Genomic DNA, 16,579 nt, shown 5'->3' on the forward strand with positions numbered 1-16,579 from the left:
ACATGCTTGCATTTAACATCTGCCCCGATAAATGGGAAGACCGCGACCGTAACCAATTGAGGAAATCTCTGGTCGATGGTGCAAGGCACATAACGACGCCTGGTTCCGGATTTTAAACGAAAGACGAGAAAAATACATAAAAATGTGAGGGTCGCTTCACTATCCACACCACCTAACGACCCTCAACTGAAATACCAGTCGTGCGGACGCTATTGCCGCTCCCGTATTGGACTTTTCAGCCATACAAGACGTTGCCACAGAAACGCTGTATAAACCATCTGATCAAGATGTAAAGGCCTAGGATGACTCTGCTAAGTATGTTACATAGACAAGTTGACGGTTGGTCGGCGACCGTCTGCGACTGAGTTTCTTTAACAAGGCGTTTTGCTATGCTATGTTACATCTAAGTTCTATATCTACGACAACATCTAAATCAGAACGTCCACAAACCTTCCTCACCTTAGTATCATTGGGTGGTGAGCTAGATACTGAGGCTCCTGAGACGGGGGCATCTGCTGTGACGTCACCGTCGCTGTTGCCTTCGCTTCCGTGCTCGTCGCCAGCCGAGCTCCTGATCGCCTCAGATTCTGTATGGTGAAATTGAACTTGTAGATGTGGTTGGGCAGATTGTGAGTGGTCGGTGGCAAGTTGTTGAATAATGGACCTTAATAGGTGTTTAAATTCTGTCGAGATTACTTAATCACTTTGACATTCATTTGAAAACCACATAAGCGGCTTTTTGAAGAATCAAATTAACGATTTCGTACATATTTGAAGTTTTAAGTTCAGACAAAATCTAATTCTCACCATGTGCCATAAGTATGAGGGAGACAGACAGACCGCTCGCGCTTCCCTTTACTCTAGCGGTTTACGACCATTTAAGACTAAAGTAAAACCCAGAGGGGGTGAGGATGGCGCCTGATACGAATTAGTGCGGGCGGAGAATTACCGTTAACGTAGTATTCGATATTCTTTATTCTATGGTTTAGGACCAAAGTAGTAAGTAGTAAGTACAGGATCAGTCTTTCAAGAGACTTTAAGCCTTAACTCTACTCTTACTAGACTCTGTTTCCTGTCATTGGAATTTAACTCTATTTCTGATACCCCATCCGAACGACTCGCCACCAACCACAATAAACACAACCGTTGCAACCACAACACCGGAAAGTCACTGAAAAAAGATCGGAAATTGAACTTAAAATAGTTGAGATTAAAGTATTTAGTATAATGGAGTCAGACCATGCTCGTGCTGGTATAAAGCTAGAGAACTATAATGAAATTGACAATTTAATGGCAACACCATTACAGTATGAGAATACGAAGCAGAATGATAGGAGTGAAAAACTGAACAAAACAAGACAGACATAAGCTTGCTAAATATATGTTTTTAGTTACGGGTTAGGATCATCGCAGGCCAAGAACAACGGTATTTCTTAAGACAAGTGCAATAAAGTTATTTTCCAGTGTTATCAGAAAGTGCTCGCGTCACCATTGTTCTTAGTCTGCATTGACCCTAAGGTCTTTGCACTACATCCGATTCCTATTCCATCCTCTGTGTGACCCGTGGTACAACTTGTTGCACCACAGGGCTTTTTTCTCCCGATGGGCTGTACCAAGCGATTGTACCACGGGTCACGCAGGTTCTCCAAATCCAAGAATATAAAAATACTACGAGATATCGGATGGATATAGTGCACAAGCTACCACACAAATAGTTCTACGGCCACATCGGATCCGTCATGGCTTTGAGGGACTCGGATCGCATAAGAATCTGCCAACTCGATGTCAGCGGGCTAGGCTGGGCGGGAGCGATTATCATCACCATCTCCTTAGCATTATCCCGTTTTTCACAGGGTCCGCTTACCTAACCTGAAGATTTCACAGGTCCGGTTTTTACAGAAGCCTGTCTGCCTGACCTTCCAACCCGCGAAGGGAAAACCAGCCCAACACAGGTTAGGTCACATACATCCAAAAATGCATTTCTCGGGAATGTGGGTTTCCTCACGATGTTTGGCGGGAGCTGTTATAAAAACAGATATCTCCGCTCCGCTCCACTTTGGTGGAATCTGTTCCGTACCTACGGAACAGAAGAAAGAGGTTGGAAGGGCCAAGAGGGCGACACGCGCGCCATACAAGTATGAGCCAATACTTCAACTTTGCGCTCCACTCGTCCGCACACTTTACGACGCACGCAGCTCCGCATTATAACCTGCAGGGCAAGAAGTCATATATCGACTATCATGCAAGGAGATCCTCCTTATCGCAAGTAAGCTAAAAATCTTACAATTGATCAAAAAGCAATGTATAGTGGCTGTTTGCACGAGAAGTAGTGATAGACGGTAGGGTTGAACCGGCGACAAGGGTTCCCATACAAAATGCGCGTTAGAGACTTTCCAACCCCTTTCTTGTATTGCGTGTCCGCACCGCTCCGCCGCCCGCTGTCACCTAGTTCGCGGGATTACACCTACATCTGTCTCACCTGTAAGCGGTACGGTGGCGAGGTGTCGGTCCCGCGCCGCGCTCAGCTCGCTGGCGCTGGCGAGGCTCGCGTGTCGAGTCACTGCGCATGCGTCACAAATGCATTGTGCTAGAGGCGAGACTATGATTGGCAATGGACTAGGTGATAACGGCTTGTTTGAGGTGTTATCAGATTTATTTTTTTAAACGGCTTCGGGAATAGTGAAATTTGTATATAAAATACTTTTATGTATGTTCACAATTTTTGCCCTTTAATTATAGGCGGGATTATGTGAATATATTATTTTTATATTTAGACGAAGTAAGTGGAATGCACTTCCGATATCGGTGTTCCCTTTAACTTATAACTTAAGCTCCTTTAAGGCAAGATTGAATAAGCACCTTCTGGGTAAGCTAGTCGACACTTTCTTAATCTCTTTAAGAGGCAGAATGGTGTCAAGAGCAAACCTATTTAATGTAAAAAAATGTTAAGTTCTATATAAGATATATATTTTTCCCCCCTTAATTATAGCCGATTATGATATGTTTTTTATTTTATTTTCTTTCTAAAGCGAAATAAATTATACAGATTGTAGTCGAGTCAATTTAGGAAAAAGAACATTTTAAGATATTCGTGATATTTGTCTCAAAATATAAGAAGGAAACCAGTGCCCTACAAGAAACAAGAAACAAGAAACCCCCTTAAACCCTATTTTTCCCTAAAAAGTAACATGGAGACTGTTACGCCGACAAGAGCGTGACTCTTTAAATTAGTGTTGAACACTTGAATAGGGTTTTTAGTATTAATTATAATTAGTGTTATTAAAGGGATTCCACATGAGCCGTATTTTCGAATCGTTCGTTTTCGATTCGCGTGCGAAAATATATACCCATTTCACGTAGCACATTAGAACTTGTCATTTGCAAGATGAGACAGGTGTATACACGCCTTGGTCCGTTAGTCCGCCTCACACACTCATGCGCTACACTATGCACACAGCAAAAACAAAACACAAAATTATATGATGTATGTATGTTATAATTATACACATATTGGTGCTAATTCCTGTAGACACCATCTTATTTTATTTTAAGTTATACCTGACATTTTCTTATCCGCTGAAAAAGAAATGGACGAGTAATCGCTAGGCATAAAATTTATGGAACACACGACAATATTATGCAGAAATTTTGAAACCCCTCTCAAGATTTTATATTGGCCAATAACCCGACAGAATTACGTTTACAGCACACGTGAAACAGGTTGCATATCAGGGCCTATTATTAGATGCCTATTATATTGGCCCGGGTTACTCATTCATCCAGTCATTCATTTTAAAATTAACAGTTGTCAACCGTCCGTTTCCTTTTAGGCGTATAAAAAAATGACAGGTATAATTTAAAATAAAATTATGAGGTGCCTGTTGGAATCAAGGCCAATGCTTGTCTGTATGTATGTATGTGTATGCAAAACAAAATTGAAGCTCACACAATGCAATCCTAGGGGTGGTATTAATAAACTAATCTCAGCTGAGACTGCCCTCAAGATCATGCTCAAGTCTCTGTTTTTATATAAGAACTGTCTCATTGACATGATCTTGAGAGCAGTCTCAAAGCTGAGATTAGTTTATTAATACCACCCCTAGACCTGTATTCTAAGATGTTAACTCTAACCTTCCTCGACTCTGTCCTTAGTTAAAGCGACCTCAAGGTCAAGGAACTCAGCTCAAAGTCGGTATGACGGTATGAGTCGGTATGGTAAGGTATGGCGTCATTAATTTCGTATTATTTTGTTGGTAGTGATATTTTCGAATCCAGTGAGTAACATCCTCAAATCGAGGTCATAAATGTCAACTTAAATCACCATAATGCACAGCTTCGGTCGACTCGAGTAGAGGAAGAGACGAGTGAACATCTTAGAATACGGTTTACGATCGATGCTCAGGCAAATTATTTATTATGGTATCATTCTATTATTTTTCTTTTAAAAAATATACAGAGTGTTAGTGACATCGTAATGAAAACTTTGAGGGAAAATTCACGTTATTATTTTGACTTAATATCAACTGGAATTTTGCGAATTATCCACCGCAAAAGCATAGAATTGAAATTAATTTAAAAAAAAATGAAAAAAATAATAATTTTGCCGCGGAAAATTCCACTTGATATTAACTCAGAATCATGGTCTGAATCATCCCCCTTAGTATTCGTTACGATGTCACTAACACCCTGTGTATTCTTTTTTACAGTTATTAATTTAATGTATACCTATGTTATCATTCTAAATAGGTATATGCGTGTATGCCCTAATTTTGAATAAACTCCTGAGGGCGCATTGAAGCTATTCCTGTAAGAGAGCGATATTGCTATTTGACATTATTGTAAATGTTAAAATAGAAATGTGAAATTGCAATATTGCTTTTTAGATTAATTGCTTTAACGAGGCCATAATACATAGATAATATTTTCAATCTAGAAAAATAATTAACATCTCAAATTGTATGAAAGTGTTTTTTTTTTGTAAGCTCGGTCGTTACCGGCTTATGCATGGTATATAAATGTATTAAACAAAATTTCAAGACCTCATTACCACTTTAATCTATTTTGATAGTAAAGTGGCTCGGTCTTTTCAAAGAAAGAATTATAAAAAAATGTGATATTAAGTGGGCCATCTGCCATCTATTTGAGGGAAGCTCGTATAATTAAGTTTCTATTTTGACAGACAGAAATGCTTTCTTATGATTGGCTAAAATTTAAATAAATTGTCAGGAGTTGTCATTTACAACCAATCAAAATCGTGGAGGGCGCTGGAGTGCACCATCTCCTAACAAACTCCTGTCATAATTGACGATTTCTAGCATGACAGCGTTGGAGCCCGCGCCACGGGCGAAGTCCCGCGGATTTTAATGAAACTAATTAACAAGTCGTCTTAATTCTATGCAGATACTGCGACACTAGCGCCGTGACCGCGGGACTTGTTTTCTTTCCTATGGCCCATTTAAGGGACAGACATGCTGCCTAATCATCTCTTTTATGACTTATTGTAGATTTGCCGCAAATGGCATTAACTACTTGGCCGGACAAATGGGGAACGCCGGCTCTCCCCCGGTACGAAATTTAAGACACCATGCTTGAGCAACCGGGTACCTAAGCATCAGGACCGCGGGACTTCATTCGCGGCGCGGACTCTAGTTTCAATTTTCTCCTCGTGTTAGTGACTTTTCAATACTCGATTAGGTCTCTTTGCATCTACTCTATACCACACCCTGGACACATACTATTGAAGACTAAAGTAAGACCGAGGGGGGGGGGGGGGGTGAGGTAAACCTAGCTCCGCCACTGGTGGGGAACGAAAAGTTGCCGTTCTATGCGTAGTATTATTCCTTATTCTATGTCTGTCTATACACACCAACCAACTCACCATTGGAATGCCTGTGGTGCTCCTGGTTGGCGAGACTCCTGGAGCTGCTGAAGAAGGGCCGTAGCGAGGGTTTGGGCGTGGAGCCGATGCTGATCGTGTCCATCTGGTCTGGTCCTGAGTCCTCGCCTTCCCCGCACGAGAGGGATTCCAACTCCTAAAGGTTTTGTATAATATATTACGGTTTATAAATACCAAAGAACACGCCTATTTCCCGTTTGGGTAGGCAGAGACGACGGTGTTCCACATACTACATCCTGGGGTCTGTTTAATAAAATTTACAATTGTAAATTACAATGACAATTTGATGTACATTGCGGAGTGTGTCATCACGAATATTTTGCAGTTTCATATTAACTACGCAATGAACATCAAATTGTCATTGTAATTTACAATTGTAAGTTTTATTAAACAGGCCTCTGACATCATTTGTCATCGTTGTCATCTTTTTTGTAAGTTTTTTAAGATAATTTATTTCAGTGCAAGGTGATTAATTTATTTATTTACTGTATTGTTCCTCCATAGCAAAATGTCTTTTACCAAAACGGACTAAACAAACGGAAATATCGTCGGCCATATTATTGAACAAACCTGGAACAGCTCATCAATGTCTCGTTGTGCATGGTGCGTATCTCTGGCGGCACCGCGCTCCGACAGCTCTTCGGGCACGCGGAACCTGCGCAGGAGTGCCGCGAACTTCTGCTTCAGGTTGCGTTGCTGTAACACGCACGAAACGTTAGTTTAGCCTTTAAGTGAGATGATATTAGGTAAACGGTAAAGCCATTTAATCACTAGGCAACGGTAGACAACTCAATTGGAAAACCAGCCCAATACAGATTACGTCACATACCTCCGAAAATGCGTTTCTCGGGAATGTGGGTTTTCTTATGTTTTCTTTCACCGCTGAGCAAGTGATAATCATTTATGATCCAAACATGAATTCAAAGTCGTAAGATTAATTTACTATTGTGTTTGGAAATGTCGGCCTTAGGAGGTTAACTGAGATACGTTTTAGGAAACTTCGGAATGAGTTTCTAATAAATATTTAGGTGGGTAGATATGACGTCATCAATAAAAGTGTCAAACTTCGTACTAATTTTTATGGAATTCGTTTAAAAATCAATATCTTCTTCTATCGTGTGGGTTGTGAGGTAGATTACCAACCTCATCAACCCTGGTGTCAGGGTTACTATTCAGCCGCCAAACGCCCCTGACATGACTCATGAATTAATTACATATTAAAATTCGTAAATACATCAAAAATGAGATTGATTTTTGATTACCCTAGACTGGGTTTGGTTTCTTAGCACTTGAACATTTTTGGCAAAATATTGCCAATGACAAAACTTGTATGAACAAACAAAGTTGCTAAATTTGTCGCGTCCTAGTTCCGATGTTGGGCTACATGTTACGTTACGCGTCCTGTGGGTCTAAGACGGCCACATTGACACAATTCATCTAAAAAGCAATATTACAATTTGACATTAGCGCAAAAAGCAATATTTCTTATTTAGATGAATTGATTCAATGTACCCTTTTTAACCCCCCTTTGCCTAGTGATAACGTGGCTACACAAGGGTACATTTCTCACAAACGGGATAGGGTTGCTGTAACACGGCGTGCAACAAGTTAGAAGGCTGCAAGACTGTGAAAGAAGGGACTACACATTTGAAGGGACGATAAAAGACGAGCTTGTAAACAACACAGAAGGTTGAAATTTCAACAAAATAAAGACACCTACACATAAACCTTTTAGTATAAAATTAAGTTAACAAAACAAACACTCGGAAAAACACAAATCAATTTTATAAACACTATTTTGATTGTTATTTTCTTTAAAATAAAATCCTATACGTCTATTGCTTTTTAAAATATTGATGTGTGATAGTGAACACTAAGACCTCTGAGGGGTTTTACTCAGTAATAATAGCACGACGCGCCTGAGAGTCCCGGAGACCGCGGACCTCGCCTCAGGGAGTTATCCGAGACAATAAAATACGATTTTTTACCTCCATAGCTGACCGCGCACTGACATAACTTTCACGTAACTATTGATATACACTATCTATGCATCTATCTTATCAATGTGATAAGCTACCAAACACAAACATTGCTAATGATATCATATTTTGAACGGAATTTTCGGAACATATGTTTTATGTTTGATCCGAATCGGTTTTAACGACTATGAAGTTTTGAACAAACTGTTTTTGGGGAATGTAAGACAAATATTACCAGGTAAGAACATTCGGCGGTCTCCACTTGCCCGGTCAAGTAGTTCAAAATTATAAAAATTCATTATTTCATATCATAACATGACGTCACGCCTGTATCCTCGAAGGGGTAGGTAGGCGGAGGTGTATAGTATACACACCGACTAATCGCTATTTATGTGTCCCTTATAATAGGAGGCAAGGCCATTAACGGGGCACAAATTCTGGAAACCACGTGCTATCAATTATGATCCAAACGAATTCAAACTCAAAGTCGAATTCAGTGCAGCTCGAGCCGGGATTTGGATTCATAACATTGCGGGGTTAAAAAGGCCACATCGAAACAATTCACCTAAAAAGCAATATTGCAATTTGACATTTGCGCATATAAAAGTAAGTGCGCAATGCAAACAAATGTCAAATAGCAATATTGCTTCCTTAGATGAATTGCTTCGATGTGGCCATTTTAACCACCCAGTACGATTTCATTTCATCTAAGCTAATATTTAACAAAACCAATTATAATTTCAAATACTAATACAACTGACTCCAAATATCGAGTACCTACGTGAAGAATACAGAAAGAGAGTGCCGCTACATTAAATTCTACACTCAACAATAGTATACAGGGTGTTAGTGACATTCTAAAGAATACTGAGGGGGATGATTCAGACTATGATTCTGAGTTAATATCAAGTGGAATTTTTCGCCGGAAAATTCATGTTTTTGTTTGTTACATTATTTTCAATCCTATACTTTTGCGACGGGAATTTCTACTTGATATCAACTCAGAATCATAGTCTGAATCATCCCTCAAAGTTTTCGTTACGATGTCACTAACACCCCGGATAAAACCAATGTAATAAAGATGTTAGTTCTACATAGGTATGTAACAATATTGGATAAGGATAGCACAGCGCAAGCAATAATATAAGTATATCAAATTGTTTACATTAGTACCCAAAATACCATGCGATTGAAGACCACAACTCTAAGTATGGGAACAGAAACCTCTTTCATTTTATATTCTGAATATTGCTAAATCTGATCATAATATATATAATATATAGGCTTTATTAAATGTGTAATTTTTTATTGATTTTCGTTGATTAATTAATAAGAATATTTTTTTTTATTGGGCATACGTGTAAAACGCGTTATTTCATACAACAATCTGTAGTAACTTGTCAAAATAATCTGAGACACGATTCACATCTTACCAAACCGTTGCTAAATCAAACATTCTATGTTGTTATGTGTTCGACTGACATGAAAAACGAATAAAGATATTTTATAATTTATCTTAGGCGAAGTTACGTGAATTCCCCCCCCCCCCCCCCCCCGCGCGCGCACATTCATATTGGGCGCCGACCTCACCCCCTCTGGGTTTTACTTCAGTCATAAATGGCCATAAGGCGCTAAGGAGAAAGGGGAGATTGTGCGGACTGTATCTCGCTCTGTGGCGAACAAAGCCTCCAATAACTCGACAAATTAAAAACAAAAATGATCTCTATTCCCATACATCGACGCTACAATACGCGGCTCACCGCGAGCTTGCCGCGGCTGCCTTTACGCTTAGTGGCGGCCTGTTCCAGCTCACTATCGCTGTCTCGCTCGTGCTTAGCGCGCATATAGTTCTGTCTCGTGCGCTCTCTCTCTCGCTCGCGCTCCACGTAGCTGAGGTCGCGAGAACGGGATAGCTGCGTGCAAAATGTTACGCTTCAAGCTGTAAGCAGGGGCTGCTTTCTTACTAAGTAAAATCGGTTTGTACCCCTGATGAAAGGACTGAAATAAACTTTAGAATGAGACGGGTTTAAGTTTTGCCGTAGGCGCAAATTACACATAGAGGATATGTCTGCATCTGTGCATATACATTTAGACATACAATTCAAATGAGATTGACTTAGTGTAATTTGCACCTTATTCACTCATTGAATCGACATAATATTTTTTTCCGGTTTTATGAAATGGTCACACCGCTGAATCGTACGCAAAACGGATTTTGACTCAGTTACACATAAGTACACGATTTTTGTCCGTGTAAAATGCAATTTGTGTTAATATCATAATTTGTTAGTAAGAAATCAGCTACAATAAAAACTACTTAATATTAACTTGTAAAATGACTTATTCGAATAATAAATAGTACTTATACTTGAATTATACCTACTGAAGTATCATGCTCCTTTTAACCCTTAGTAACTTTAATATAAATTATTCTTATTATGTTGTTAATATTATTAAATATATCCTGAAATAATGTTATTTATTAATTTTATATACATGCAAAAAATAATACTAGGGGCCTATAATGTTTAAACATTTTTCAACTACATTTTAACCCAAAAATTAAATAATACAAAAACCACAATTAAATCAGTTAAATAAGTCATAAATAAAAATAATAAACATTATTAGCGATATTATTCTTTTGTTTTTATATTAATTACGATACATATTAAATAGTTTTTAAATACCTCAACTACTCATCAAAAAAAGGAAAAACCTCGTAAGTTTATCAGTAAAACAAAAATTCGGAACTGTTTAGATTTTTTTTTGATGAGAAGTTATTAAAAGTGTTAAAATTCACTAAATAAATACTCCCCTCCTAACCATTTCACTCTCCATTTTTAAATCTAATTCAAAACATTTAAATGCCCTGCATTCAAAATCTACCAAAAATACCCAGTTATTACAAATGGCAACACTAACCTTGGTGTAGGACAGGTCTGCCTTGTTGAACGCCAGCTGGCGGTGCGCGCGGCGCCGTGCGGGCGCGCCGTACGTCATCTCATCAGCTTCCTCAACCGAGCTGAACTCTCCTTCCTCTTCCTCATCCGAGTAGCCGCGTTCTGCAAATATTGATGAACACTATCAGTCAAATATAAATTATGAAATTCTGGGAGGTTAAAAAGGCCACCTAGAAGTAATTCATCTAAAAAGCAATAGCCCCCCTTTTTACTAAATAAAGACAGATGTAAATTGATGAAAATCTAGTGAACATATTCATGAATTTTAGTCAAGAAAACCGTAAAAAACAATCACGTTATTTTTCTATGACGTCAATGTGCTTTTTTTGTCTAGTTTTAATCTCTAGTTTGGTTAGTAAGCTGATCACCAGATTGACCAAAAAAGCATCCTACGATGCTTCGATGACGTTAAGCAGTCGGTTCCGGCTACTGTCGAGTCGCCCAAGGCCTGACATGTTCAATGTTCATGCATTGTCTCCTTAAGTCCTTACACACTTACCAGTAATAAGCAGGGTGTTGTTGTTCTTGGTGTCATGGTCTACTGGCGTGGAAGCAAGTCCGGTGATGGACAGTCTGGCGACAGGCTGCCCTGCCGCGGCCCCTCCCTTGCCACCAACTCCCGTCAACTCCAGCTCCATGTCCATTGACCTTTGGAGAACCTGAAAGACGAAGCATAAATGGGATAGTAGGGATGTCAACACTTTATGCCACCTTTTATTCGCCATAACCCACCACTTCTACACAAAGGTTTTACGCAAAGTACTTCATAAAAAGTTCCATTCTTACAAAAAACAAAATATTATTATAGGTGCTTAAATTACACAATTTGTCGCTTCGGTGTTCAAATTTTGTGTAAGACAAAGGCTGAGCAGATACGAAAAATATCGCGTGCACGTAGATATCGTGGCGCCAAGCCTGCGCTATTTGTCACCTTGCATGCGATAGCGTGGCCCATATAGACCTCGCAAGAGTTACGTTTCATTAACACCAGTACTTCCGTTCTACGTTCAAAACAAGGATCGAATAAAACATGATCTCACATCGGTGGCAGAATAACTCCCATTGCACTCAGGCGTCAAGAGCAAACAGCACAAATTAATAAAACCAGCAGTAATTACAGGAAACGCAGACCGAATGGCGCTTTAATTGAGTGATTCACTAATTACTGTGGAGTGGCTGCATAATTGTGCTGTCTGGAATTGAGGGTATGCCAAAATTGAGTTGATTTTTAAGGGATCCTCGGATTTTCTTTGTTCTCTCGGATTTGTTCTGATTTAGCGTTATCAGAAGTCAGGTTTTTTTCAGACAATCATCTCCCTAGCATTATCCCGGTTTTCGCTTACCTAACCTGAAGATATGACAGGTCCTGTTTTCTACAGAAGTGACTGCATGTCTGAACTTCCAACCCGCGAAGGGAAAACCAGCCCAATACAGGTTAGGTCACATACCTCCGAAAATGCATTTCTCGGGAATGTGGGTTTCGTTGCCATGTTTTCCTTCACCACTGACCACGTGATAATCATTTATGATCCAAACATGAATTCGAACCTGCGACCTCAAAGTGAGAGGCACGCGTCCTACTAACTGGGCTACCACGGCTCTTTTATTTTTTAGGTTTTAATAAACAATGCCTGCCTCATTATTAATAAATGTACGTGCAATTTAGCATTTTATAGAATGGGGCAATGTCAGTAGGTAGCTTTGTTTGTAAATGTTTGAAAAAGAATTAAAACTTTGTGTCTAGAGGTGTCTAATGAAGTGCGGTTCCTGTGCCTAAAAAAGTTCGAAGCATTCAGCTCACCTGATCCATACGAATGACTCCCTCGGCCAAGGTCTTGTATCCGAGGATGGTGCGGTTCTTGTATTTCTTGCGCCTCTGCAGCATTATTTGCAGTCTGAAAAAGAAAAATAAAAGTTACGGCATTTTGTGACTGTAATCTTTATCGCTCGAAATAATTTGGCAACGTTAATGATACCTTGCTAGAAAATTACCACGAAAAGTACAATGATTATCTAATCGGCAAAACCTCGTATCTTTACTCCTATTTTGCTTTTCTTGTATGTTTTCTTAAAATATACTTCACAAAACAACATTGTACTCGTATGATGCTAATAGCATTTCAATGTAGCGAGCTTAAATTCCGATATATCGGGGCGTCGGTGCACTAAAAGATGTAGGTGTTCCTTACATTTTATAGCTTGAAATAAATAAGATTGATGGTTGGTTTACGACGCACACATTCAGGTTACGACACTTACGACGTTACTCAGGTGTGCGGTACTAAAGGTGGATCTTTATACATAAACTCACGCCTATTTCCCACCGGGGTAAGCAGAAACTATGGAATTCCATTTACTTCGACATTTTGAACTTCATTTAAAATAATATAGGGCGTTAGTGACATCGTAACGAATACAGACTATGATTCTGAGTTAATATCAAGTGGAATTTTCCGACGCAAAATTCATGTTTTTTTAAATTATTTTCAATTATTTTCCAAACTTATGCGATGGAAAATTCCACTTGATATTAACTCAAAATAATGGTCTGAATCATCCCCGTCAGTATTCGTTACGATGTCACTAACACCCTGTATTATAAAAGTGAAAGTAACTCTGTTACTCTTTCACGCTTAAACCGCTGAACACACAGCCACAGCCGTCGCTTGTGACAAGATAATAATAATACATATAATAATAATAAATAGTCCTACACGAACCGGGGATTGTCTTTGGGTGCACTCCCATAGTGCATACAGGGATAATCGCCGGTTGGTGTCACACCACATTTAGATTAAACTGTCTTAAGGGGCCTCTACGTGTTGGCTTCGGCCCCACGCACGCCTTCCAAAAGTCCGGGCCTCCATAGGCCCGAGATATGAAAAAGACATACATATAATAATAATAATAAATTTATTTATTTTTCATAAACTGCCACAATATAATTGTTGTTACAATGTTGTTATTGGTTAATGTAGTATACTATACAATGAATTGATTCTCAAGATGCGCCGCGTACACTTTTTTACAGATATTGGTTGTATATTTGTTAACGAGGTCTATGGGTAGAATAAACAACTTCGCGTACAGAAAGTTTTTTATTCGTTTCCCGATCATCTGTACGATTCTCTAAAAGCAAACACAAACTGTATTAAAAAAAAAAGAAAGGAAAAGATGAAACAGTAGGACTAGGGCCCTGTGCTGGTAGGTTTTCTGGCCACATCTTTCCCGATGTGGTAGTTTGTTTTACAGCTAGATACATAGGTAATATGTAATTTAATTTTTGACGTTCAAAAAGCGCTGACTATGTAAGCCAATTTTGAAAAATAAATATTTTTGAATTTTGAGCAACTCCACCACTATCCTCACCTAAGTTATGCCGTCGTCTCCACAACTATACGCCACTGTGACAACGAAGACCCAGTTTAAGACTGTCTCGCAGTCATGTCATGGTCCATATAAAACGGTTTAAAATTAATATTACACTTTGGACTACTTTACGTTGTGGAGATTACAAGGTGTTTTCTAAAAATATAATCATACTTCGAATCCTGCAACGACCGTGGTGAAAAACCTTGACAATCAAACAAAGGCCCCTGAATTGTTATTTTAGGAAAATCGGGTGATCAGTCTGCAAAGTCCTAACCAAACTAGGGATCACAAAGTGATTTTTATGATATGTCCCTACTGGCATTCGAACCAGAGACCCAGTGTTCGAATGCCGTCAGCAGTGAGCCCAACGTTCAACCATTGAACTACAGTGACTGTTCCCGTACAGTCATGAATATAATGTACCCACTTTAGGACTCTGTCGCACTAACATATTTGATATTTAATGAGACTTATACTTCAATTTGTCAAAAAAGTTAATGTGACATGGTACCAAAGTGTATACATAATTAATGCTCGTGGCCGTACCCGTGGAAAGAGCCATGTCCTTCCACAACATACTTCTAATGACTCATGGTTGTGATCCACATTTAGCTTCTATATCTATTCGGCGGTCGATATATCTCTATTTGGATTTGTGACGTCATGCATCGATGCACTCTGAACACGATCAAACAAATCAACTGCACACCACTGGCTTTGCTGTGTGAAAATTGAAATCTATGTTTTTACCAGCTGTCATCCGCGATATTATTACCGGTCAATGTTTTTCACCCCTACAAGAGTTGAATTCCCTAAAATAGCAAGTCATTGCCGAAAATACTTTGATAAGGAACTTGTTGATTTTAGCAACCTGACTGACAGACTGACACATAGGTCAATTCATGAAGAAAATGTGTAAATGCCCAATTAAAAAAACCATTCCCAAAAAGGTGAAAATATGGGAAACATACCTACCTATGTGCTAAAAAGCTACACAATTTGAAAACGAGTCGTGCAGTCTTTTTTTATAAACACAAACACTTTTTTTTTCTTATTTTACCAGGATCGTAAAAACCAGGTTTTGGTTTCAGTCGACGGTATCAAGTTGTGTCTGCATCTAATTTAACAGATCAACGCTATATGTAAATGATGATATTACATACATACATAAACTCACGCCTATTTCCCACCGGGGTAAGCAGAGACCATGGAATTCCATTTGCTTCGGTCCTGACACACTTCTTTTATTAAGTGATATTAAATACAATCTGATATTGATTGAGGACATGAAGAGGAGATAATGATGTTTATAACTGTTCTAGAAACCAAAATAATTCCGACCAAATAAAAAGTACCTAACATCAGACTTCTGATTTAATAGCTATCAATGTTTTCAGATCGTAAAACTAAAAGCAGCTGAAATCATAGGGAATAAATAAGTATAAAGTTTTACAGCAAAAAATCAGGTTAACGTCTTAATCTCGTATTGGTCGTAAAATTTAAATAAGTTATGCAATTTTTTATTAGGTACTAATTCATTGAATTTGCTTTGATACAAACGTTTTGATAACGACTTTAGAACTATGTTTAGGTATACTTTTATAAAAAGACGATTGAAATAATAATTGATTAAGTTAACCTTTCGATTTCATACAACAAGTTTCTAATATTATAATCATGAGAGATAGCTTAAGCGATCTTTCTTAAAAAATATATTTAAATCTAATTTGTCACCAGATCAAAAATTGTTTCGTACGTCGCGAATTCGCGTTGTGGGGAAGGTTGCTTAATTCCCGAAAACTGCAAATCGAATTCACTGACCTGTTCCCATCGCGCTTGACAAAGTGCGGGTACTGGAGTGAGAAGCAGAGGTCCAGCTCCACGTCGAGCGGCGGGATGGCGATGTCGTTGGATCGCAGCGTGCGCTTGCTGCTGTGCATGCGTGCAGCGAGGATCACCGCGCCTGCGCCAGCGCCGCCCGCTGCGCCGCCGCCTGCTTCGCCTAGCGCCCCACATACTCGAAGCCTCGTTACGCGGAGAGTGCACAGCCTGAAAACAAATAAACGTTTAACATAAATATTTTTTTTTAAATAAAGGGCGATCAGGTTTTTATTTTGTTTAGGAACGCGATTAATTTGAGTTGAAGAATATTTCTTGAAGACAACAACAGATTTGAGGATACATTTGGTAAAGTATGTCTCTTAAAAGAAGTTATCTTTTACGCTAATACACTGCTATAACGGAATTAAAAGATTAGAGTTATTCCATGAAATGAGTTATCTAATGACGTGGAGAGAAGGATAAAACGAAAAGAAGGGTGCAAATACCGAGGCTTTTCTTACCAATGTCTATAGAAAAAATACGTACGG

The 16,579-nt window shown here is 38.9% G+C and overlaps 1 protein-coding gene across 5 annotated transcripts in view; it reads right to left on the minus strand.

Annotated features, from left to right (window-relative positions):
- Positions 1-16,579, minus strand: part of LOC126374851 (phosphofurin acidic cluster sorting protein 2) — a 167,061-nt gene that overhangs the window by 12,157 nt on the left and 138,325 nt on the right. For 2 of the 5 annotated variants that reach the window (XM_050021599.1, XM_050021598.1), the window contains exons 2-10: positions 16,032-16,259; positions 12,640-12,733; positions 11,338-11,497; positions 10,801-10,940; positions 9,636-9,788; positions 6,467-6,592; positions 5,879-6,032; positions 2,480-2,560; positions 451-587 (exon numbers count right to left, since the gene is read on the minus strand). In XM_050021599.1, the coding sequence (XP_049877556.1) occupies positions 451-587; positions 2,480-2,560; positions 5,879-6,032; positions 6,467-6,592; positions 9,636-9,788; positions 10,801-10,940; positions 11,338-11,497; positions 12,640-12,733; positions 16,032-16,259 (1,273 nt within the window). The remainder of the gene's footprint in view (positions 1-450; positions 588-2,479; positions 2,561-5,878; positions 6,033-6,466; positions 6,593-9,635; positions 9,789-10,800; positions 10,941-11,337; positions 11,498-12,639; positions 12,734-16,031; positions 16,260-16,579) is intronic. The other 3 variants (XM_050021600.1, XM_050021602.1, XM_050021601.1) reach the window with 3 other exon arrangements.

The sequence above is a fragment of the Pectinophora gossypiella genome, chromosome 18 (genome assembly GCF_024362695.1).
Source record: "Pectinophora gossypiella chromosome 18, ilPecGoss1.1, whole genome shotgun sequence".
Classification (NCBI taxonomy): domain Eukaryota; kingdom Metazoa; phylum Arthropoda; class Insecta; order Lepidoptera; family Gelechiidae; genus Pectinophora; species Pectinophora gossypiella.